This window comes from Ochotona princeps, chromosome 8 (assembly GCF_030435755.1).
Source record: "Ochotona princeps isolate mOchPri1 chromosome 8, mOchPri1.hap1, whole genome shotgun sequence".
In the NCBI taxonomy this organism is placed as follows: Eukaryota; Metazoa; Chordata; class Mammalia; order Lagomorpha; family Ochotonidae; genus Ochotona; species Ochotona princeps.
The window spans coordinates 40065807-40092370 of NC_080839.1; the positions used below are offsets into that span (position 1 = coordinate 40065807).

Here is a 26564-nt window from a genome sequence, read left to right on the forward strand (position 1 = left end):
CATCCAGGTGTGGCCATTGCACTGACTTCTCATTAATGAAACAAAAGCAAAATAACTGTGCTCAAGTTTTAGGCAGATTCTTTACAGGGGAAGGCATGCCCGCGTTTCTCTATTCTTGCTGGGTGCAAGCTGCATGTAGTCCTAACATGTACATTACTCATTTGGAAGGTTAACCCGGGGCCAGGGAGAATACTGGATTCCTGGAACAAAGGGAGCTTTGGAGCTGGAAAGACTAATTAGGAGAACATTTTGATAGCCTGGATAAGAAGCGAGGAAATGAAAACTGGGCCAGGATGCCAGCAGTGAGAATGGAGGGCAGGGATGGAGGTAACAAACATTGCGAAAGCCCATCAGGTTAGAGAAGGCACCAGAGAAGCAAGAATCAAAGGTCACTTTCAACTTCACATGGATATGGCCAGGCCATGACCACTGTTGCTAATGCCAACATGGAAAGGATGAGCAGGCCTGGGGAGGCTACAAGGAGCTTGAACCCGTTGAATGGAGAAGACTGCGTGTTACCCAGGTGGAGATGTAAAGCAGGCAGCTGGACAGTACTTTCTGTAGCATAACTGGCTCATCTTTTGCATGACAGTGGTTGTCAAAACACAGGGAATGGTTGACTGGCAAACCCGAGGTGGCATCTGTAGAAATCCACCTTTTCTCCAGTGCACACTGAGAAACACAGTGTTCTGGAAAACAGATGGAAACACCAAGAGCTCACCTGTCACATCCTCTCCACCATCCTCCACAAAACCCCCACTGTAAGCTCCTGCCAATAAATGGCACGATTCAGGTACTGAAACCCTTCCCCTCCCAAAATTTGGACAGATCCTCAAAGTTCCTAAGACTTAGACAAGGATCTGCCATGACAATTTTGGAGAGAGAGAGTTCTTTATCAACAAGAAATACACAGGAGGTTGCCCTAGTGCTCCATTCAGGTTAGCCAGCACACAAGAGTTCCAATCCACAAAACTCCTAAACAAAAGACTCTCTAGAGCAGAGTGAGAAAACTGGACAATAAAATTTATCTTACACCATAAGGCAATTCTAGAGAAGCCTTGTATGTGACCGCTCAGAGAGGAAGTTAAGCTGACACAAAAATAGCACTAGCACATGAACCAGGGCTTTGGATTGGGCAAACTGTGTCAGGACTGCACCGCCGGTGGCAGGGGTTAAAATCCAGGCGCTGGCATGTTTGGGCAGCGGCCAGGCAGTTGGAGGCAGAAAAGCGACCAAGTGTTGGGCTCAGAGCTGCTGCTTCTAAAACACTTTCGTGTCTTCCACCACATACCCGGGCATTCCCAAACCACACGCCTAGGAGTGCCATGGTACACGCAGTGACAGCCTGGGAGCTGCATCTGGAGTCACCCAGAGTCCCTTCTCACTTGTGGGTAAAGCCAGAACCCTTAATGAGAGCGTAAGGTTCCCCCAGTCAGCCATCAGCCAGTCCGTGTCCGCTGTCCTTGGTTCCAAGGCCCGTGACTGTGCTGGCTACAATGCATGCGTTGCCCCCAACAGATCCCATGGATTCCAGGCAACTGAGGGGTGCCCCGAAGAGTCAGGAAATAGCGCTCCTCCTGGGACTCTGCGGGGGCACCCTCGGTTCACCCCATCCCCTTCCACCCAGAAGGTGACACTGCACATTCTTCGGGCCCTCCACTCCAAGGGCCCAGATCTAGACCGGCCAAAAGAGGCACTGGCGAGCGTTCACCACTCAAATCCACCCTCCGGGAGGCAGAGTCGGGGTCTCGACGGTCGGAGTATCAGTCGGCGCCGCCGGCTTCCAGGAGCAGGCCCCTGCCGGCCACCCCTCCCCCACGGGCAGCGGCCGGACTCTCATTGGCCAGCGGGGAAGGGGCGGGGCGGAACGGCCGCTCCCTGCGCCCGCCCTCGCCCGCGCAGTGCGTCCCAGCTCGCGGCTCCCGCGTTGCATCATCTCCAGCTCGCCGCTGCCCTGGAAGGCTGGGCGCGGCGCGATCCGCTCTTCCCGGAGCAACTGCCCTCCGTTGTACTCCCCTCTTTGCCTTTGCGCACCTTCTGGCCGCTCCGGCCCAGAGACTATCCCGAGAGCCGGATCCCAGAACCTGCGGGACACAGTCGGCGAACCTCGCCAAGTTCCGCCCGATCCATTCATTGAGAACCGCGTCTTTTCCCAGGGCCCGTTCCCCGCCACCTCCGGCTCGGACGCCCGACAGCGCCATGGAGAAGGGCAGCGAGACCAACGGCTACCTCGACAGCGCCCAGGCGGGGCCTGCGGCAGAGTCCGCAGCGGGGTCCGGCGAGCAGGAAACGGTGGTGGAGCGCGCGGGGCACCGAGTCGGCTTTCTGCGGCGCCACGCGCTGGTGCTGCTCACCGTGTCCGGGGTGCTGGCGGGCGCTGGCCTGGGCGCTGTGCTGCGCAAGCTGCAGCTGACTCGCACGCAGATCACCTACCTGGCCTTCCCTGGTGAGATGCTGCTTCGCATGCTCCGCATGATCATCCTGCCCTTAGTGGTCTGCAGCTTGGTGTCCGGTGCCGCCTCGCTTGACGCCAGTTCGCTCGGGCGTCTGGGCGGCATCGCCATAGCCTACTTCGGCCTCACCACACTAGGTGCTTCGGCACTCGCCGTCGCCTTGGCGTTCATCATCAAGCCCGGGTCTGGCGCGCAATCTCTTCTGAACAGTGACTTGGGGCTGGAGGAGTCGGGGCCTCCCCCAGTTCCTAAAGAAACGGTGGACTCTTTCCTTGACCTCATCAGGTAATGCTCTCCCCCTCATGCAGGGTGCAGTGGGAGTAAGGCGCCAACTGCCTAATGCACTCCAGTTCCCAGACAGGTACACTCCGCTACTCCTTTGTTCCTAAGTGGCTGCTGGTGGCCTTTAATGTTTGTAAAAATGTCCAGATCCCTTCCTGTCCAGAGTCTTTGCATGCTGCTCACACCTTTCCAGACCTCTGGGACAAACAGGACAACCTAGGCTCAGGGCTGCATCTTGCAGCAAGTACCAGGCTTACTCTTATGGGTGTGTGTGTGTGTGTGTGTGTGTGTGTGTGTGTTAGGGAAGTCAGCTCCCATCTGTACTTCAGCCCTTATACTCAGGCTGACTTTACTAAGAGAAATGTTCACTCCATGCTCCTCTGGTATCATCCCACTTAATGCCCACCGTGCCCAAAAGCTTCTAGGAACACTGGTTAAAGTTTACCTGTTGGGCCATCCCACTTGCAATCTGTTTCAGCTAGATTGCTGCCAAGGAAGCTGCGTTTTTCCTGAGTTTTTGGTGGGTCCAAGGAGAGTAGGGTGTGGAGGTGGCTGGGTGGGTCCCCTATCCTCTCCCAGGACCTTGTAGCAGGTGAACGTCCACCCCAGCCAGGACCACCTCTCCTCAAACCCAAGTCATGGTGAGTTTCCAAGGGTTTGCTCTGTGGGGCACTCTAAGATCCAGGAGATGGCAAGCAGCATCTTCACTTAGCTTTGCCTGCTTTTTTTTTTTGGTGACTTAATGCAAGTTTGCTTTCATCCCTTGAGCTGATGCTGTGTGGTTTCCAGAACCTCCGGCCTTTCATGGTTTCTCCATTAGTTCCAAGTCCTGCGGCTGGGAGCTGTTCCTTGGCTGATGTAAGCCGGCTCAGCTGTGTGAGGAGTCCAGCTGGCTCCTCCTCCTGGTTTCTGCTCATTTTGGATGCCGGGCATTGGGGGTATGTTTTGTCTTGAGTCACTGAGGCACAGCTTGTCATTGCTGAGGCTGTGAAAAACAGCTAAGCCTGGGCAAAGTGATCACTCCTCTGTGTTTCCATTTCTCCCTCTGGAAAATGTGATGACTGTCCATGGCTTCAGGAAGAATTCCGTGGTTCATTTAAAGCAACAGCAACAACAATCCAGGATATCTCCACTGGGGGGAAAAATGATGATAACTGTTCTTGCCAAAGGGCAAGTGGGGGTGGCCCATAGACTGTTGAGATGGCAGCCTTTGTTCTCTGGAAGCTTGGATATTTGGATTTAGGGGGAAGTTTTCATTTTAGAGAGAAAAAGCGCATTCCCATCTACTGGTTCATTCCCCAAATGCCTGAAGTATCCAGGACTGGACTGGGCTGGGCTGGGTGGAACCTGGGAACTCAATCCAGGACTCCCACATGGTGGCAGGGAGCCAGTTCTTTGCTCCATCATCAGTGCCTCCCAGGATCTGCATTAGCAGGAAGCTGGGGTCAGGAGCCAGAGGCAATGGTCATACATAGGCACTCTGCTAGGAAGGAGATGCCAGCATCTTCACTGCCAGGTCAGATGCCCACTTCTGGCGAGTAACTTTTAGGTGGATGCTAAAAGACTGAAATTGAGAGCACCTTTGGCTTATTTCTTTCAGGATATCTCATTTCTTGCAGGAAAGGAAGACAATTGTGTGTTTAAAGGATTTTTCTTTCTTTCTTTCTTTTTTTAATAGGGATCTGTGGCCCTGGGAGAAAGGGATGTTAAGCTCTGCCCTGCTGGTGATACCCTATAGGAAACCTCAATAGTATTCTTTTATCTCTAAAAGAGGGTCAAAACCCAGTGGGGCAGAGGCTGGGGTGGCAGGAGATGGCCTCATTACTGCCACTCCCAGCTGGGACTTCTTGCTTCCCAACCATGCTTTTAAATGCAAGCTCCCCACCGTACCCCCACTGCCCAGCTTCTGCTTCTGTAGTGAATGATGATCTAGCCTCACAGCTTAGTTTGCAGGACACAATGGCTTGGCCTGCACACCTGCATGGGACGGCTAAGGAAGGCTTTGTCATGGCTTGTTGTGGGTAGGTAGTGTTTCATAATGCTTCCAACAGCCAACCTTAGTGCGGGAGCTCATGTTTAAAGTGTAGCAGGTAGGACAATCCTATTGTACTACTGAGAAAACCTAAAAGGGAAAAGATGAAGTGATTTACTCAAGGTCATGGGGTGGCTTGTGAAAATAAGGATTGGAAGAACTATGGGTCTCCTACCCCATGGTTCAGGGCTAGATTTTTCCTAGTCTGTCTTCCCCTCCGAGTCAACATTGTCATGGTGATGGTGTCACATTCCTGGCCTAGTGTGACTGTGTTAGAAACATTTGCTCTGGGTCAAGAGAAGAACTGAGTGTAAGAACAGGGTCAGGGCAGATGCCCACTTTCTCGAGCTAGGGCGGGAGGCTGAGGAAAGTGTGCATACACCTGCCAGGTTAGGTTTCATGCTGAGTGGCTTGCGAGCACAAACAGTCCTGAGTCACTGGCAAGGTTCCCTGGGTCTCTGGAGCCTTGGGGGTAACGTGTTTAAAGTGCTTCCTCTCAGATGCCAATTTCATGCGACTGCAAGTATGTACTTTGGCAAAGGCAGTGCCCTGTCCTTTATGCCTGTGGACAGATACATGAAATGAAATGGTGGCAGTAATTACCTCAGTTATCCAGCAGGCCTTTGACAGGTAACTTCCCAGCACTCAGACACCTGAAAGAGTGGGAAAAGTTTCTAAAGAGTCAGCATGGTTGTTACCAAGGCCATGTGCTGGAGACCATGCCCTTTGTGGGTGGCAGAATGCCCCAGAACTGCTACTGGGTGCCAACCAGGATTTCCCATTAAAGAATTTGTTTTTACTTTATCTGAAAGCCAGAGCCAGATATAAAGAGACCTTCTATATATACCCATTATTTTACTTCCCAAATGCCTTCTAATTGTTCTGACTCTTCAGAAAGCATGTGGAAAGTGTGTGCTATGGAAAAACTGTCCATGGTTTTCAAAATCTTTTTTAACCAAAACCCTTTTAGTTCCTTTTTTTTTAAAAAAAAAAAAAGATTTGTTTATTTTTATTAGAAAGGCGGATATACAGAGAGGAGGAGAGACAGAGAGGAAGATCTTCCTCTGATGGTTCACTCCTCAAGAGGTCACAACAGCCAAAGCTGAGCCAATCCGAAGCCAGGAGCCAGGAGCTCTTCCAGTCTCCCACACGGGTGCAGGGTCCCAAGGCTTTGGGCCGTCCTCGACTGCTTTCCCAGGCCACAAGCAGGGAGCTGGATGGGAAGCGGGGCCGCCGGGATTAGAACTGGCGCACATATGGGATCCCAGTGCATGCAATGTGAGGCCCTTAACCATTATGCTATTGTGCCAGGTCCTAATTCCTTTTTTCATAAAATTTTTGAAGTCCTCTCACAGACTTGATATTGTGGCACTTTGGAAAATGTATGTAAGTCATCACAGAACAGCCTTCCTTTCCAAAATGGGACAGAAATCCTCAATGCTGCTCTAGTTCCTGTTTCTCTTACATGTTTGTAGTCTCCAAAGCTGACTTGAGTTACCATCATCTATAAATTGGAGAGACTGAGACAACTGGCATAAAGCAAATCTAAGTCTGTAGTTTTCTGATGGACAACCAGCAGAGATAGGTATGGACAGGCCCTGGCCCAGGGTTCCTGTTTGCACCTGGCCACTGTCGTGCAGTAGCATGGCAAAGTACTGCTATGTCCATGTCTGTCACCTGGTTTTCTAAACTTTTTTTCTCCCCGTGCTCATTTATTGTGGCCTGATGAACCTTGTTTCACAAGGATTGATGTGAATCTATGTGATGCCTCCTAACTATAAAGGGCCCACTCCTTTTGTAGGCACAAAGAAACCTCTCAGAAACTGATATCTAACATGAGCTCAGGATTGTAAAGTAGAGGGAATGAATTGTAACTGGCCTGAAATATTGACCATGGCATACCCTGCTGTGCACATCAGCTCTCTTCTACAGGCAAGGTAAAGACTGTCAGCACACAGAAGGATCCAAATGTAACAAATGAAATTTCTTAGCTTATCTAGTCACGAAGGGAAATAAAGAGCAGTTTGCTTGCAATATTTTAAAAAAGCAGATCTAACTCCTGACCATTCCTTCTACTACCAGGAAAACACATGAATAGTTTACAGGCTGCTGAGAGCATAAGGCCAGCTGGTAGTGGTCGACAGTAGATACTAACACGCTTCCTAGGCATCACTTACTAACTCTGTGTGGACAAGGGAATTAGCTTCTCCGAGCTTCAGTTTCCTTCTAGGCAAGATGGGGATGATAATAATAATAAATATGTACTGCCTGAAATTGTCTTGACAACTGAATGGTTCTTGTGTGAGTGCCCTGCTGGTATTCTCACAGAGAGCTCAAGAGTGATCCCAAATAAAGCCTCAATGTCATTCTTAACTCCCCAGAATTCTCCCCAGGGGTCCAGTCCTAGCCTTTCTGCCTGAATGTAAAACTGGATGTGCACCTCCAAAACGTTTTTGACAGAGTGGGGGCCCACTCCCCAACCCTTTCTCGGTTTCCCTCTTGGTGGAGGTCCTTAGATCTAAAGGGGCACATAACTTCAGCAGCAAATACCAGGGACAATAAATACTCATCCCAGAATACATACTATGCCATATCCTGTCCTGAAGAGTACTTGACAGTCTCATAGATTCAGGTCAAGAATTTTTTAAATAAAAGGAAATGCCTTTGGAACAAAAAAATACACCTAAGTTCTATGTTTTTTTTCCTATATAAAACTGGAACATACACACATCCTTGATAATAAGATCAGAAGAACAGTGGTACCAGATGTATGAAGATGGCCATTTTTGAAGTTTCCTGGGCCAAGCTGCCTGTGTGTACCAGCCCCTCCAATGGTATATGAACAGTGACCAGTTCAGCCACAGCTCACACCAGCTTTTCTGGTTTTGTGCTGTAATGTAGCCAGAGATTCCTGCGGCACTGGAAAGGTTTGTCCATTTATCCCTTTCTAGTGTGATCCAAGTTGGATCTCTGAATTTAGTGGTATGACCCTGGCATTTTCCACATGTTTCTGACTTGGAATTAAAAAAAAAAAAAAAAAAAACACCTTTTGTGTTACAGTATCCATGCACATAAACCTTCCAATTCACCACCTATTCCAACACACAAACCAAAACACAAGTTCCACCAACCAATATTGTAAGGATGATACATGCTGATACTTTGCATTCTGTCTGAAATATTTAATCTTTTGTAGCACTCTGGTTAAAGCCCATAAGTTGATTGGTGGCCTTCTCATATCTGAGAAACATCAGTATTAATGCCCATGAGGTACTATGTAATCAGATCAATCTCAGTATCAAACAGCAGAACAATGAAATACTTGAGAACTTGAGTAAGATGAAGAGCCCCATAGTTACACGCACCCAGTGTCTGGTGAGATCAAACCACGTGCAGAACATACAGGAAGACAGTTAGGTGCTGTCTCCCAGGCTGTACACTGCAAAGCTCTACACTAGCCACATGCACTAGTTGCAGTCTTTATTCTCTACAAGTTTAACTATCATAATTAGAGATTCAGTTCTTTAGTGGCCCCGGCTGCATATTCAAGCACTCAGAAGCCACACGCCCACCATGAGAGCTCACAAACACAGATGTTTCCATTGGACAGTGCTGGCCTTGGTGGAGCGTAAGCAGGAAATAGGCCAACATGAAGTCGTGGGGTCTCCACATGGTGAATGTAGGATGCTTGGATTAAAATGGATCACCTCTACTATCTCTACTGCCTCACTCTGCAAGCCCATGAACTGACCTTGTGAATGGGAGGAATTGACAAAGTGCCTGAAGATCCCAGAACAGCGCAGTCAGAAAGCATCATGCAGCCAGAGAAGAGAGGGAGGGAAAGGACAGGACAGAGAGCAGTTGTTTGCTCGGCTCTCACAGCCTCAGTACCTTTTTGAGGGTGCCTGGTCTGTGGATGCCTGAGTCTCATCCCTTGCCCCTGAGCAGTCCTTCCTGAGCACTGAGCCCTGCAAACTGAGCTACATAATTTAAAGAAAGAATGGGCATCCACTGAGTAAGTTCTGGTTGGAAAATCTCCTTTGCAGTTAGCTCTGTATATATTTTTTAATCTTTTAAGCGATTTTGATGCATGGCTGACATACAGTAAGACAGTGCTTTATTTTTTAGTTATTTGAAAGTCAAAGAGAGAGAGAGAGATCTTCCATTTGCTGGTTCATGTTTTAGACGCCTGCAACTGCTGTGGATGAGCCAAGCTGAAGGCAGACACTTCATGCAGTTCTTCCACCTGAGGGTCAGGTACTCATGCACTTCATCCATCACTGCTGCCTTTCAGGGTGTGCTGGATCCAAAGGGGACATGTGGGCTGGCACTGTGGTACACAGGGCTCTGTCTCTTGGGATTCCGGCTTCCACATCAGAGTACCAGTTTGAATCCCAGCACCTTTGCTTCCAATGAGGCTTCCTGCTAGTGTGACTGAGAAAGCAATACATGATGTCCATGTTACTTAGGTCCCTGCCATCCACAGGGAATATTGGGATGAAGTTCTGGGCTCCTGCTTTCAGCCCAAGCCAGCTCTAACTGTAGTAGACATTCAGAGAGTGAAGTAGAGGCTGAAAATATCCTCTCTCTTTCTCTCTCTCACTCTGCCTTTCAAATAAATCGATCTTTGGGAGAAAAAAACAAGTGGAGGGCGGATTTAGTCCTAGGTATTCTGATGTGGGATGCAGGTTTCTCAAGTAGCATTTTAATCACTGAGCCAAGTGCCCGCCCCTAGGTTGTTTTTCTGTAGAGGTTTCTATCAGTGAGGCTGTTAGAGGAGTATACTTTCCTGTCTGAATTCTGTGGCTCAGCACAGGACTGTTAGGATGTCTCCATGCTCAAGTGCATAGCAGTAGCTGGTTCCTTTCTGTTACCAAATAGCATCCCATTGTGTGATTGTATCAGTCTGTTTATCCATTCATCTGTTGGGTTTTAAATCATTCTAAAGAAAGCTATTATGCATACAGGTCCTTTTTGCAAATATAGGTTTTTATTTCTCTTGGGTCAGTCTCTGTGATGTAACTGCTGGGTCACATGCTAAGTGGATTTTAAACTTTATCAGAAACTACTAGAATATGCTGTATTTTAGGAAGTTAATCGGGGGTGGGAGAGCAGTAAAAGTTGCTATTTCACCTATAGTCTTGCCTATAACCCTTGGTATCCACTGGGTCTGAAAACAGGTCTGTTTGGACCAGAAGTTGTACCTGGGTCAGGTCCATTCTGGATGGAATCATACTGGGCTATGACCCATGGTAAACAGCTGGGCAAGAGAGATGGAAGGATTTCACGCTCCTTGGAAAACAGTATGTCTCAAGGCTGTGGGAAAGTTTGCACTTGCATTCACTGAGAAAACAGTTAATCCCTGAAGGATGTGAGGTATTTGCAGGGAAAATTATTCCCATGGGGAATGCAAAGGGTTTCTGACCCTGTTCTTTCCTTAAATTCTCCGCCTTTGTGCAGACAGCCTTGTAGCCCGCTCAGTCTGGGACTGCCTGAAAGTTGTTGTCACATGGTGGATGTGGGACAGAGAAACAATGGTACATGGCTCCCTCCTGCTTCTGAGATAGGATAGCAAGCGGAAATGAGATGCCAGACCTAGCCTGCAAGATTGGAATCAGTAAGAAAGTTGCTTTGTAATGGAAATAATAGGCAACTTTGAATGGCTGTTTATCTGTACACTAAAGACCAGTCAGTACAGGTTGCTGGTATATTCATAGCTTTTCTTAAAAAGAAAGTAAATATAGTTTTGATAAAAATCAGATTTATAATCACAATTTTGTAACACTTAATTCAGCTAAAGGTCACTTTTTTTCCTGCTTAAAACAAGCATGTGCCTGCTGGCCTTTCCTTAAGTGTGCTGAAAGCAATTTAAGTTCACCATCAGGGGTGTGGGGGTGGAGAGTGGGGGTGCTGAGCGCTCTGGAGGCAGACTCTGAATGCCGGCTACATAGCAACAGCACCAACGGATGAACTCAATGGAGCTGATCACCTGCCTTGGACAGCATTTTTTTTAATTTACTTATTTTTACTAGAAAACCATATATACAGAGGAAAGGAGATACCGAGATTTTCTGTCCACTGGTTCACTCCCCAAGCAGCCACAATAGCAGAGAGTAGTCAAGGATGGCCCAAGGCCTTTGGACCCTGCACCCAAGTGGGAGACTTCAAAGAAGCTCCTGGCTCCTGGCTCTGGATCAGCTCAGCTCTGGCCATTGTGGCACCTGAGGAGGAAACAAGTGAATGGAAGATCTTCCTCTCTCTTTCTCCTCCTCTCTGTATATTTGACTTTTCAATTTACCAAAAAAAAAAAAATCTTTTTAAAAAATAATGTTAAAATTTGGCCTGGCACGATCGCCTAGCAGCTAAAGTCCTCACCTTGCACGCACCGGGATCCCATGTGGGTGCTGGTTCTAATCCTGGCCCCCACTTCCCAACCAGCTCCCTGCTTGTGGCCTAGGAAAGCAATTGAGAACAACTCAAAGCCTTGGGACTGTGTACCTACATGGGAGACCTGGAAGAGGTTCCTGACTCCTGGCTTCAGATTGATTGAGCTCTGGCCATTGCAGCAACTTGGGGAGAGAATAACTGGATGGAATATCTTCCTCTCTGTCTCTCATCCTCTCTGTATATCTGACTTTCCAATAAAAAAATAAATCTCTTTTTTTAATCTTAAAATTATAAAAAAAAAATAGAACAGGCAAATAAGCTGGCACACTGGTATAGTTAACACAAAGGTATTAGCCAGGCCCAGGATGCCCACCAGCTATTGGCTGTTTTTCTCGCAGCAGTCTAACTAGAAAGTCACACCCTTGGTGATAGGACAGCAGGTCCTAAGGTTAGTGGGTTTTAGTCAGTCCTAAACATTGAGGCGCACCAGAGGAGAGGTGAGAATGTATTGGGGTGCAGTCACAGAGGCCCTGGTGAGGTGCTTAGATTAAGTGGAAGGTCACAGTGTCCTCTGTAGGTAGAGACAGCGAGAACACCATGTTGGGTGGTTAGACGGGGGTATCTTTCAGCAGGCGTGCGGCACTCCAAATTGTAGGAATCCTGACAGAATGCTTTCTTTTCCCACAGAAACCTGTTTCCCTCCAACCTTGTGGTTGCAGCATTCCGTACGGTAAGGCTGGATGCTTTGTTAAGCAAGTGAATCTTTGCAGGGGTAGGCAGAGGGTGAGGGATGAGGGGGCAATGGCACCCGGTGGCCATTCTTCTCCCAGAGAAGGGAAATAAAGGTGACATTAGGTGGACTCCTCTGATTCCTTTTTGTAAGACATCTTAATTTCAACTTACAGCCTTTTTACATTTGCTCTGTTTTATTTTAGTTGGTGTGCTTATTTTATAAGCACAGGAGTGACTTGTATACCGATAATGTGAGTTAGAAGAAAAAGATTTAATGGGCTTTCAGTGCATGTCACAAAGGGGTGGTGTTGGGTGTGGTGGCTGGGTTCTGGTCTGGTCTGGTCTGGTCTTATTTCCCTGTCCCCCTTGACCATGGGATAGCTGAACATCTCTGCCTGTGAAATCTTGGTAAGCCAAAGCTAAGGGAAGCCAGAGACCATCAAAGGCAAACACAAAGCAGACTTCTGGCTCTGTACCTCCTCATGGACTCCTCCTGAGGCCTGGCATAAACTGCATCCCAGCAAACTCCCCTGAATCCCACTGTGTGTATCTTGCGGCAGCTGTAAAGGCAGCCCTAGGGCCCACACTGGAGCCACGATCCACCTCTGGTGAGCCAGTCTCCTAGGTAACACAGCCAGAAAAAGGCATCTTGCCTCCCTCCCTTCCTCTGCTCTGTAGAGCTGAGGCTCAAACTGGATTAGAAACAGATGCTAAAGAGCAATCGCACTCAAACAAGTACTGAAATGAAGTGGAATCAATGGAAGCAAATCAGCACAGGGAAATGTGATCTTTGGCACTGCGGTATTGATGCCAAGATTCTTCACTACGGCACATCAGTTTATAGTTTACAATAGTTTATACTCTAGTAGGGAGTCATGCACACCTTGTTACACCCACTGACTGCCTTGCTTCCATAGGTCCCTACATAGGACAGACACTCCTCCACGGCCCTGCTGTCTGGGCACAGAAGTAAGCTCTGTATAGTTCCCAGGGACCCTTGTCAGGGTGAGGCATGTCCCCAACACTCAGCATAAGTGAGGCATGTCCCCAACACCCAGCATAAATAATGAAGAAATGTGGACAGATCTGGCCATGCTGACTGTCCCTCTGGGCAGTTTTCTCCCAGGCACTAACTGGGCTTTTCTTCCTCTTGACTGTAGTATGCAACTGCCTACAAAGTGGAAATTCATAACACCAGCTCTGGAAACATCACCAGTGAAAAGGTAAAGCACTTTATAAGATCATTTGTGAAAAATATTTACAGAGTAAAGCAAATTTCTTGAGGTGTACGCATCGTTTTCAGCAGGGCTGGGAACTTTGGGTTCGAGTGGACCACGTGAAGCACACAGGTTTGGATTATTCCTTTGGTTCTTTTCCAAGTGGCCTAACACCACTTTTGGTAGCCCTGGAATCCTCCAAAGATCCATAAAATTTTATTTTAAATTTATCTGGGAAGTCAGCACAATGACTCAGTTAGCATCCCATATGGGCACTGGTTCAAGTCCTGGCTGCTCAACTTCTGATCCAGCTCTCTATGTTCTGGGAAGGCAGCAGAGGATGGCCCAAGTCCCTGAACCCTGCACTTGTGTGGGAAAACCAGAGGATGCAGCTCTGGCCACTGCAGCCATTTGGGGAGTAAACCAGTGGATAGAAGACCTTTCTATCTGTCTCTCCTCTCTGTAAATCTGCCTTTCCAATAAAAATAAATAGATTTTAAAATATTTGAGAGAAACATAAAGAGAACTCCCATCTGCTGGTTCACTTTCCAAATACCCACAACAGCTTGGATGGGTCTGGGCAGAAGCCAGGACCTGGAAACTCCATCCAAGTCTCCCACATGGGTGACAGGAATTCTATTACTTGATCCATCACCACTGCCTCCTAGGGTTCATATCAGCAGGAAGCTAGAACTGGAAGCCAGAGCCAGGCCTTGAACTCAGATACATTGATATGGATTGCAGTCATCTTAAGTGATGTCTTAATAACTAGGCCAAATGCCCACCCTTTATAAAATAGCTTATAACACCGCTTCTAACCTCCTGAAATAGAATCCACAAGTGCCTTAACCTGCCTTACCCATGTACCTTCAAAAAAAAAACTCAAGGGGAAAACAGCAAAAAACTGTAATAAAACAATGTCTTCATGAAAAATCACACTGCAACTAGAAGGTATGACGAGGCTTTCAGATATACATTCATTTCTGCTTAGAATTGATATATTGGGATTTAAAAGCAATATGACAACATTCATTTCTAACAAAACTGCTACTGAATAAATATTTTTATATATGTACATAGACTCACTAAAACCACAGCTTACCTGCAAATTGACATTGTATGTTTTGCTGGGGACTTGGAAGTCATTAGAAACTGGGCTGTTGGTGGTACAACATCCTAAAAAAAACAAATAACACTTGGTGAAGTCAAGAACAAAACAGTCTACCTTCAGTTTGTATCAACTTGATATTCTTGGAAAATTCAGTATACATGAAAACTATGCAGATATAATTGTGTAAAATGGAGTCTGCTCCAGCTCCAGTCATTCTAAGCAGGGCTGTCCTCCTATGTGAACCTTGGGTGAGAAGCTCACATGTAGGGGGTGTAGAAAAGCTTCTCCTTTGTTGCCTGTTAGGATATTTCCCAAAGAAAATCCCCCTGCAGTTGGAATGGTGGCCTTTCAAGATAAATCAAGCTATTTGAAAGGAAGAATGATGAGTACATCCTACAACATCAATTGTCTCTGTGATACATTTGGTTTTCACAAACATGGCATTGATTGATTGCTCTGAGCTCCTTGCTGGCGATGCTGATGACCTCTAGCATCCATGCAGTTGACTCACCCTGGCATCCACTATGAGTTAACTCAAAAACTGAAGGGAGTCAGTCTTCAAGAAGGAAAGGCCAACAGGTCCATATTAGTTGCAGGCTTGCATAAATCTCATATTTTGTAAGATTGTAAAGATGTACAGGGAATGTCCTTGTCTCCAAAGCCTAGTAGGTAAAAGCTGCTGCCTGCACTGACAGCATCCCATGTGGGTACTAGTCTGTCTCAGCTGCTCTATCCACAATCCAGCTCCCTGCTAACGTGCCTGAGAAAGCAGTGGAGAATGACTCAAGTGCTTGGTTCACTGCACCTACGTGGGAGACCTGATGAAGTTGCTGGCTCCAGACTAACACAGCTGTTACAGCCTTTGGGGACTTGCAGCAGATGGAAGACCACTCCCTCTTTGTCTCTCCCTCCCCTCCCCTCTATAACTCTTTCAAATAAATCTTAAAGCTTACATGCACATGCTCGAAATAACAAATGAGCCTAAGAATATCCAACAAAATAACTCATGAAATAGCTAATTCTTGTTGATGTAATGAAGGCCAATTCATTTGCTAGACACAGTCTTTGTATTAACCTATTTAACCCTTATAACTAACTACCTTACATTTAAGCTAGTATTTTATCCCATTTTGTAGATGGAAAACAGGCACAGAAAGGTTGAGGGACTTATGACACAACCAGTGGTTATATGTAACTACTGTATCTCTGTGTTGTATGCTGTGATCATTGTCCTGAATTTGTTTCTTCATCAAATATTTGATCATTTTTATGATGAAACACTGGAAGAAAAGGAAAAGCTACCCCATCAGTTTGGTTGTTTTTTTTTTTTTAAATTTTAAAAGATTAGTTAACTAATTAAAAACAGAAAGATATATAGAGAGAGACAGAAAGATCTTCTGTCCACTGATTCACTCCCAAAATGGCCACAATGGCCAGTGCTGAGCCAATCTGAAGTCAGGTGCTTCTTCCAGGTCTCATGAGGGTGCAGGGTCCCAAGGCTTTGGGCTGTCCTTGACTGCTTTCCCAGGCCACAAGCAGGGAGTTGGGTAGGAAGTGGGGCTGCTGAGATATGAACTGGTGCCCTTATGGGATCCCAGCGGATACAAAGCAAGAACTTTAGCCACTAGGCTACCATGCTAGGCCTTTAAATTTTTTTTATTTTTAATGATGTTTACATAGTTAACCAGGATGGGAAGGGTCAAGGACTAGAGGAAAGTGGGTGAGACCACTGTTTCCAAATCTTCCCTTTTTCCTCCTGTATCTGGGGGAAAAGGAAAATTAGGGGAGAAGCTGCACCCAGTCTCCCTGCTGCCCCAGTACCCAGGGATGGGGAACAGCCACCCAGTTTCATCCCAGAGTCTGCAGTGTGGGGCCTGCTCCAATGGTTCCACTTGAATAGTTTCGACAGTTCTGAAATGTTGTTGATCTCGCTGATCCAAGGATGAGGAAATCCTTCCAAGGTCCATCTGCTGACACAGTCCACCTCAGAGTCTCCATTCATCCAGATATTTGCTGTCAAAACTTGGCTGGGGCAGTTGAGCAATTTGTCCTTCTCTCCTTCCTCTGTTTTGGTACCAAATGTCCTCTACAGGCCCCAATGAATTGTACATATCTTCCATGTGCATCTGGGCATGCCATCTACTGTTCCGTCTTAACCACGAAGGAAGTCGAGTTCTGACACATGCACTCCACGGTCAGACCACAGATCTTACGGTTCTCCCCATGGTTAGAGTTCTGACTCCAGTAGTTCAGTTGGGGGGATCCCCACAGAAATCTTGTCTGCAGGGATCCCAGACTCTTTTTTGTGTTTGATAGCACAGGTCCAGCTTAGTCTGTCACCCATGCCATCTACACATACACACTGGTAGTTGCAATTGTTAGGTCAGTTCTATCTCCAACTCCATTTCTTAAGTAAACCAATGGATGCTGTGGCCAGCCCAACCTTGCCCTCTACACACTCAACCCTCACATTCACTAACAGGAACTGCAGCCTAGTCGGGGCGACCCCAATAAGCCCCTAGGCCCACTCCCAGGTCTAGTTCCTACACTTGCCAGTATGTACAGCAGACGTAGTCTGCCCCACATCCTATTCAGCTCTCCTATACATCAATGGGCGTTGAAACCTAGCTCAACCCAATAACCAACCCACATCCAGCCCCACTATCCAGCCCACACTCATGCCAACAGGTGCTGCCTCCTGTCTGGACAGAACCACCCCTGGCCCTGATTCTTGTGCTTACCAGTGGGAATTACAGATCATCAGGGAGGTGCCCACAGTTAACCTAACAGGCCCATCCTCAGCCCTAGCTCTTGTACTCCTCAGGTGGTTCTATAATCTAGCTTGACAGAATTTTCCCCCAGTCCCAGCACTTATACCAGCTTATGCTGTGGCAAACCCCAGTCAACCTGCATTTACTCTGGCTCATGCATACACTGGTGGGTATAGTTGGTTAGCCCTGCCTGACTCTCCCCCTAACCCTGTTCACATGCAGGGTAACAGTTACTGTGGCCCTGCCTGGCCTGGTCTGCCCACATCCCAACTCTCATGCTTATCAGTGGGGACAATGGCCCAGCAGGGGAGCCCCCCAACAGTCCCTGCACTAGGCTCATAGTCCACCTCCACCCCCCAGGTCTCAAGTGTCTGTGGCTCAATCTGGCATTGCCTGTTTCACCTCAGCATTTGTCAGCAGATGCTGTGGCCCGGCCCAGCCCAGTATGGCTCTGGTTCTAGCTCATGCCCAGCCCAGCCCTGCCCAGCCAGCCCCCAGTCCTGGCCCTAATGTGAACTGGTTGGTATCACAGCCCAACTCAGCCTATCCTGCACCCCGTCCTGGTTCTCAGATAAGCCAGTGGGTCCTATGAACTGACCCAGCCTGATCTGCCCCTAGACCTGATCCACACAAATGCTGGCTGGTACTGTAAAATGGCTTGGTCTGGACTGCTACCAGCCTTGGTTCTTGCACTCATCTGCAAGGACTGTGTCCTGACAGAGGAGTTCCCGAAGTTGCTCTATCAGACCTACTCCCAGTAGTAGATCTCACACATACCGGAAGGTCCTTGGCCCAGCCTTAGTTTACCTCCTGTCCAGGCAGAACAGTGGCCTTGCCCATCTGGCCCACAACCATTCCAATTCTTACTATTGGGTATTATAGCCAGCTACACCTGGTCCACACCGACACTGCTCTCATGTGGTTCAGTGGGAACTGAGACCTAGCCCAGCCCATTCTATACTCATTCTGGCTTTCACAAGCACCAGTTGCTGATAGTCTAGCCCACTCTGGCACATCTCCGACCCTGTCCACACCCAGGCTGAGAGATACTGCAGTCATATCCAGCCCAGAACACTGCCCCTATTCCAGCTCTCACACTCACCAATGGGAACCACCACCCAGCTGGAGTGTTCCCTAAGCTCCCCAACCAGGCCTATTCCCAGGTACAGATCTTGTGGATGCTAATGGATGTACCGATCCAGCCCATTATAACCCATCACCCAACTTGGCCTTTGCCATCAGATGCTGTAGCCTGGCCTGGTCTGGCCTATCCTCAGTTCCAGCTCTCACTGATAGGTACTGTAGCCTAGCCCTGCCCAGCCTAGCCCAGCAATGACCCACACTCCAGTCTGGCTCCTGCTCATGCCAGAGAGTTAAGGTTGGTCTTGCCCTGCCAGGCCAACCCCTCTCTAGAACCAACCCACACACTTGCCAACAAGTGGAGCTACCTTACCCAAGGCGTCCAACACCCAAGCCTGAGTCATATGCTCACCAGGGGAGTTTCCTAAGTTCCCTACCAGGCCCACACCCAGACCTTGATCTCACGTGTGCCAGCAGGTACTAGGCCTTTACCTAGCATAGTCGCCCCCCCCTCCATGCCGGCCTTTGTATGAGCTGGTGGGTGTTGCAACCCGACCCACCCCCACACCCCATTCTTGAGTGTGTCTGCAGGTGCTACAGCCTGGACCAGCCCAGCCTGTTCCCAACCCCAGCACCCACGAGTGTCAGAGGGTTCCATGGTCATGCCTAGCTCATCCTGTCACCACCCCCAGCTCTTAAGCAAACCAGTGGAAATTGCAGTTCCACAGGGTTGGGCCCACATATCCCTTCAGAATCTGCCCTCTGACCTGGTTCTCTCACATATTGGTTAGTGTCATTGCCCACTCTAGCATTAGCCGTCCCCTGTTCCAATTCTTACTAGCGAGTATTATGATATAGCCCTGCCAGGCAGGCCCCCAGCCCTAGCTTTAGTATGCACTGGTGAGTGGTAGTCAGCTGTGGTCCATGCTAACTAGCCCAGTTATGATCTCCCATGTGGGCTGGTGCATCTGTCTGACCCATAGAAATCCTGCTGCTTCCACCCCCAAGCCACTCAGTCTCAATCCCCTCACTTACCTGCAAGAACAGTGGTCTATAGTCAATGGGAGTTCCTCAGAAGTCACTCATGCCTGCAGCATATTCTCTCAGTGGTCTTCCTTGCCACACAGCTCCCTACCCCCTTCCCTGATCAATCCATGGACCACGCTAGTGGGGAAATTCCCAGGCTCATTCTGCCTGTCTGGACACGAGATCCCAGGTCTCCCCACACCCTTCCCCCAACCCAGCAGCACCTCCCAGGTCCCCACGAGTGCAGGGCTAGGCCTCTTGCATCCTGCAGACAGCCAGGCTACATAGTGGCTGCTCCTGCCTTGGAGCATAGCCCAACCCATCAATTTTTATGATGTACTTGAATATATGGTTCTTGGCATGTTTCTGATGAATTAGGCCTGGAACTCTCTTAGAGAAGTTGGGGGTAATATGTGGGGTGATTTTGAGTACCTGTTGTTTGGGATACTGGTGAGGTCCCAGACTCCATTATGCAGCTAGAAGGAATGGGGGCCTTGGGGACTGACCAGTGCAGTAATTAGCACACTCTACTCACAGCAGAGCAGGCAACTCTCTCTAGAGCTCAGGTCTCTGAGCTCTACCAGCCTTTGTTGATTAAAGGAAATATTCTACTTTGAAAGAGAGGGAGAAAAAAGTCCAAAGCTCTGACTCAGTCCATTGTACTTCATCTTGTAGATGAAGAACCCAAAGTGCAGGAAAGGTCATTATTTGCAGTGCAGAGCCACAGCTCACAGCTCTCTTTCTGTTTTCGCTAAGCAGCCATGTGCTTCTTGTTCATGTGGCTGATGGAATGAAAGGTTTGTCTGATACAGGTTTTCAGTCTTGAGATTCAGTGTGGCTAGGAACAGGAAAGAAGACAGAATGTCTATTCAAGTAACTTGGGAAAATAGTATCCTGATAAAGTCTCTGTCAATCCTCAAAATCTTATGAAATTTGTTAACTAGTCATTGGAACAGCCCAGTAACAAAAACAATCTTGTTAGCACTGACGAGGGAGTCATTCATTCTTGGCCTGAAGGAACTTTACCAAGTAGCTCTTCTTTTAATAGCATCCCTTTGGAGTAACTATCCAAATCCCAAATGACTCTAGTGATGGGAACCCACTATTTTCTGCGTTAGGCTATGTTATTTTAATACATATTCACTAGGTGAAGTTTTTGCCCTTGAATTCCTTCTCCCCTTTAGTTTCCTATTCTTTTATTTGTGAAATTGCTAAAGATCAAAGAAAACATGAGCTTTTGGACTTCTGGACATAGTGTCTGGTAAAAATAACAAGCAAGGGGCCAGCATAATAGGTCAACAGCAAATCCTCTACCTACAAACACCAGCAACCCATATGGATATCAGTTCATAGCCTGGCTGCTCCAATTCCAATCTGTCTCTCTGCTTATAACCTGGGAAAGCAACAAAGGATGGCCCAATGCCTTGGGACCCTGCACCTGTGTAGAGACCTGGAAGGTGGTCTTGGCTTTAGACTGGCTTGGCTGCAGCTGCTCTAGCCATTTAGAGAGTGAACCAGTGGATGGAAGATCTTTCTGTCTCTCCTCTCTGTAGATCTGCTTTTTCAATAAAAATCTTAAAAGAAAAAAATGATAACGAGCAAATATGAGGCAACTTCAAAAAGTTCCTGGAAAATGGAATTTAAAATTTTTGATTTAAAAAAATGAAATTCAATTTTTCATAATATGCATTTCCCTTCAACTTTTTGAGGATTCTTCATATGCATGAATTTTTTAAAAATTGCACCAAAATCAACTTTTCTCCTAATTCCATTTTCACAAACTTTTTGAAGTGCCCTTCAGGTATGTTGTAAATGTGGACCATGCTCTCTCCTGTGCTGCTGCAGATCCCCATTGACACAGAGATTGAAGGGATGAACATCTTAGGACTGGTCCTCTTTGCCTTGGTGTTGGGAGTGGCCCTAAAGAAGCTAGGCTCTGAAGGAGAGGAGCTCATCCGTTTCTTCAGTTCCCTCAATGAGGCCACAATGGTGCTGGTATCATGGATTATGTGGTGAGTACTGCTCCACATTTGCTGTCCCTCTCATTTTTCCAGTCTTGCAAAAGAGAATCCCGCTTTGCCATTGCAGGTAGTGGGTTTCTATGTACTGACATGAAAAGATTCAAATAGTAATGGAGGGGGGCAGTGCTGTGGCACAGCAAGTACAACTGCCACCTGCAATGGCAGCATCCCATATGAGCATCGTTTTCCTGTCCCAGCTGCTTTACTTCTGATTCAGCTCTCAGCTAATGGCCTGGGAGAGCAGCAGCAGATGACACAAGTGCTTGGGGTTCTGCTACCCGGAAGGAAGATATGGATGGAGTTCCTAGATCCTGGCTTTGGACTAGCCCAGCCCTTACTGTTGGGGCCATTTGGGGAGTGAACCAGGGGATGGAAGATCTCTCCCTGTCTGTCTTGACTGTATCTCTCTCTACATATAACTCTTACTTTAAGTAAATAAACAAATATTTTTATAAAGATACAACATTGGGTAAAAAGGGTTTAAATACATACCTATGTATCTAAATGCACAGGTTGTCTGAGTGGTTATCTACTGAGGAGTGTGGCTTGGAGTGGTGCCTAAGGAAGATTTTGGTCTAATCTACAGTGTTTCATTTTTTCTTAAATAATGTAGTCAGGTATTACTTTGGGATTTAAAATCAATCACACTGCTTAGACCATCTCTTGAAGGAAGACTCAAGAAACAATAAAACTGACTTGTTTTTCAGGGAGGAAAAAACCCTGTGTAGGAAGGAGAGATGAGGGACTTCACACTGCTCACCCTTTTGTACCCCTTGTAATTGGAACTGTGCAACATTATTATCCATATAATCACATTTACAAATGTGTTTTACTTACAAATAAAGTCAATCATTAAAACCTTCTTCCTTAATTTATATTAATTCAAAAACAACTGACTTGTTCTCAATAGCTCCCTTAATTCACTCCTTTCTATCCTAAACACAAAAACCTTCCCATTCCTGGAGTGTTTCCAGGGTGTCGTTGTTAATGATTTTTTCCCACGGAATAGTGTTTTTTTTTTTTTTTTAAAGATTTATTTTATTTTTATTACAAAGTCAGATATACTGAGAGGAGGAGAGACAGAGAGGAAGTGGAGCTGCCGGGATTAGAACCAGCGGCCATATGGGATCAAGGCAAGGACCTTAGCCACTAGGCCACACTGCCGAGCCCGGAATAGTGTTTTCCAAACCACAAAGGATGGAAAGCTTCACAAAAGTCCCATCATTGGATCAGTTTTGCTACCACAGCAATTCTGTGAAATGTTTGTTAGTCTTTGGTGTTTTTATAAAGACTCAGAATAAATCTCAGCAAAACCCAAAGTCAAGCTCACAGCCCCAGGGGCTTTCAGTCCTTTCCCTTTCAGGCTGGGGGTCATGTGGCTAGTGATGTCTATCCCTAAAAGACTATAATCTTCCTGCCAGGAAAGATGTCTGGGTTGTGGTCCATGACTGTGTCACATACAAATAGTGTTACCCCCATCTTATTCAGTCTTGTGGCCTGTAAATTGGGCTGGTCTGTCCCCGTGATTTGTTTTTGGTTCTCAGGGTTACCCTAGACAGAGATGAAGACAGCCTACATTCCATGTGAGGAATCACCTATGCTCCCCCTTCCCCTAGGCCCAGCCTCCCCTCCCTTCCTGACACATACCCTGTGCTTATGCTCCAGGTATGTCCCCGTGGGCATCATGTTCCTGGTGGGAAGCAAGATTGTTGAAATGAAGGATATCGTAGTGCTGGTGACCAGCCTTGGGAAATATATCTTTGCATCTATCCTGGGCCACATCATTCATGGAGGACTCGTGTTGCCACTTGTTTATTTTGTTTTCACGCGGAAAAACCCATACACGTTCCTCCTGGGCCTCCTTACACCGTTTGCAACAGCATTTGCTACCTGCTCCAGGTGAGTGGGTGTGAGGTGTGCTTGGCTGCTTTGAGTCACAGTGATATGAATCAGGTCAGCCAGTGGTGGGTTGCACAAGCCATTCTTTATGCTCTTGAGAATATTCTGCACCAAAAGGCGTCATGTGAGTCTTGAAAAATGTGGAAGAGGTGAATCCAAGCAGATAATCCCAGGATAACACAGAAGGTCACATTCTTAATGTTTTGGGAGTTGAGGCTTTATGTTGTACTTTGAAACCATTGTTGAATTTCCCCCCTCTATTCTTGCAAGGATGGAAGACAGAGCCTGGGGTTGTGCTCATTTCACGGTATGGTGTGCACCTGGCTAGAAGGGACTGCACTCAAGTCTCATCCTTGGTTTTTCTGTTCCCAGCTCAGCAACACTTCCCTCCATGATCAAGTGCATTGAAGAAAACAATGGCGTTGACAAGAGGATCAGCAGGTTCATTCTCCCCATCGGGGCCACCGTGAACATGGATGGCGCTGCCATCTTCCAATGTGTGGCCGCAGTGTTCATCGCCCAGCTCAACAATGTGGATCTGAACGCAGGACAGATTTTCACCATCCTGTAAGTTTCTTGTTCTAGCCTTCATCTCTGGGCCTGACTCACAACCTCAAGTTTTTCTTATGTATTTCTCTGAAAGCAGCCAGTCTTGCCACATTCAGCATCTCATTTGTAAAATAAGGACAGGATGAATTCATTACACTTGCCCCTTAGTATCTTTAGGATTGGGTCTAGGATCCTTTCCCTGCCCAAGATACCAAAACCTTTGCATGCTGACACACAACAGCATAAGATCTGCATAGTACATACAAACCCTTTTGCGTGAGTTAGATCACATTTTTTTTTCAGTCAAGATTCTTTCTTTGCAAGCATATACCAAGCACAGAGTCCAGCATCTTATTGTTCAGATAAATTCAACAGTTTCTTGGGGAGACCATCTCTGGCCTAAAGGCAGAGCTGGCAGAACATTATCCCAATCAATTAAAAGCCACAACACAACATCAACAACAATTTACAACATTATGGAATTATTTGACATGGTATTGAGTAACCAATATGTTAAGAAAAATGCAAGTTCTTAACCACATCCCATGACTACTTCATTGACATTTCAATTTCAGTTTGTATACAAAACCGGCTACTATACACCTTAAAATGGCTATAGGGTACTATTCAACTGTCTTGTGTCTATTTTCATTTTAATATTTAGCAGTTTATAGTGCTGAAGCATAATTTTGCTGAACTTGGGCGTTAGATCACATATAAAGTGCAAGTGTGATGTAGACAGTCGTTATCCTGTGTTCTTAGGGAGAAGAGTCTACACTTGTTCAGTATAGACACAATTTTTCTTTCCTAATTTTAATCCATGGTTGGCTGAATCCGTGGATACAGAGCCCAAGGATGAGGAGGCCCAGCCGTCCTTGAAGAGAATGGACCATTGCCTTGCTGACGTGAGAGATGGTGGTGTGGGTTTAGGTTTCCAAGTCATGGCCACCAGGTTCTGCTTCTCTGTGCCCACTTTGCACTGTATTAGTGGCCGACTTTGTTTTCTCTTCCCCTAGAGTGACTGCCACTGCATCCAGTGTAGGGGCAGCAGGCGTGCCAGCTGGAGGAGTCCTCACCATCGCCATCATTCTGGAGGCCATTGGACTGCCGACGCATGACCTCTCTCTGATCCTGGCTGTTGACTGGATTGTGTAAGTAGCAGTAGCAAGTCTTAAAGACACCAAAAACAAAAGGAGAGTCTGTGTTGATTTCCTGAGAGCTTGACACTCTGCCAGCGGCATGGGGCATGCAGAGAAACTTGTAGAGGAGCCTGGAAGTTAAGCTGGGGAAAACTGAGCAAGATGAGAATCTGCTGCCTTGAACATCCATGAACAGCCATGAGCTGTCACTGCCAAGAACTTCCCTAGGGTACTCAGTGAAGTGGGGACAGGAGGCTGAGACCCTCAACACAAGCCCAGGGCACAGGCGTCAGTGGCTGAGTGAAAGGGATCAGCAGTCAGGGACCCTGATCTTTTGGGACAGGAACAGCACAGGCATGAATTCTGGGAGGAGAGGGATGATGAGCCATGCTAAGGAGAGTGAGGTGGGCTCAGCGGAGAAGGAGTCAGTTGAGAAGCACCATCTTGGCTGACTGCCAGGCTCCTGTAAGAACACCCTACAATATTAGGGGTTTCATGACACCTTTGGCAGGTATAAACACTTATTTTACAGGAAGGTCAGTGTGATATTAATGGTGAATAGGGGGAGCTTATGTAAGCCCTATAACCCAGTGTCTGGATTCAAATCCTGGCACTGTCTACTAGTTCTGTGATGTGAACTCTTCTATGCTATACTTTTGTCAGGATGAACAATGTTCAAAGAAAATCAGAGTAGGATAGAGGCAGGTGTTTGATTTGCCAATCAAGATGGCACTTAGGATACCCACTGTCCATACCAAAGTCCTGGCCCTGTTCCTCACTCCAGCTTCTTGCTAATGCACACCCTGGAAGGCAGCAAATGATTGGGTCCCTGCCACCCACACAGGAGACCTGGATTGACTTCCGGGCTCCTGACTTCAGATTCACCCAGCAACAGCCATTGGAGGCATTTGGAGAATGAGCCAGTGGGTGACAGATCACCTTCTCCCTGCTGCACAGATAACAAGAAATTTAAAAAGCAGGGTGAGGTGAGGTTTGCCGCCTTGCATAGCGTGCTCTCTAGTGAACAGCAAAGCTCCCGCCAGTCCCAGTATTCCCATGGCATCCAGCCTGCCATGACAGGGTTCTTCTCCTCCCCACCACAAAGGGTCTGGTGTCATCCCCACCTTTTCCTTTCTCCACCAGGGACCGGACTACCACCGTGGTAAACGTGGAAGGCGATGCCCTGGGTGCAGGCATTCTCCATCACCTCAATCAGAAGGCAGAGAAGAGAGGTGGGCAAGAACTGAGTGAGGTCAAAGTGGAAGCTATCCCCAACTCCAAGTCTGAGGAGGAGACATCACCCCTGGTAACACACCAGAATCCCACCGGCCCTGTGGTCAGCGCCCCGGAACTGGAATCCAAGGAGTCAGTTCTGTGAAGTGGCTGTGCCAGCAGGGGCGCCCTATCCCATTAGCCCAGCCATGGTAAACATGGGCCAGGCCCCTACTGAATCTGACCAACACTTGTGCTCAGCCACCAGTTTGAGGGTGAGCTCTCAGCACAGGCATCGGGCTCCTCAGCGGAACTGTGTGCCAAAGACTAGGACACTCTGATGCTTGGTTTGATCCATGTCCAGGAACAGCTGTGTATGCACCTGGAGCTCTGTCTGGAAACCTTCCCCAGAGCCACCACGTTCCAGGGATCATGGGCTCATAGGGCCTGCAGCTAAAGCTTGAAAAAATGCAGGTGTATTTGTCTTTGCTTCCAGACGACCATATATCAGGTGCTTCCTGGGCAAACCAAGATGATCTGTAGTCACCTGTCACATTGCCTTGTCAACAGCTGGCATTGGAGAGATTCCCGAATTCTAAGCTGGCTGGAATTTGCTGAGCTGGGACTCAGGTGTATAAAGAGTTTGTGTTCCA

At 47.4% G+C, this 26564-nt stretch overlaps 1 protein-coding gene across 1 annotated transcript; it reads left to right on the forward strand.

The window, feature by feature from the left end:
* The first annotated feature begins 1994 nt into the window (after positions 1-1994).
* On the forward strand, positions 1995-26564 carry SLC1A4 (solute carrier family 1 member 4). The gene is made up of 8 exons (XM_004580093.4): positions 1995-2738; positions 11842-11884; positions 13047-13109; positions 20937-21103; positions 22778-23011; positions 23384-23578; positions 24577-24711; positions 25843-26564. The coding sequence occupies exons 1-8, from the start codon at positions 2200-2202 to the stop codon at positions 26075-26077; spliced, it is 1611 nt and encodes a 536-aa protein (XP_004580150.2). The 5' UTR covers positions 1995-2199; the 3' UTR covers positions 26078-26564.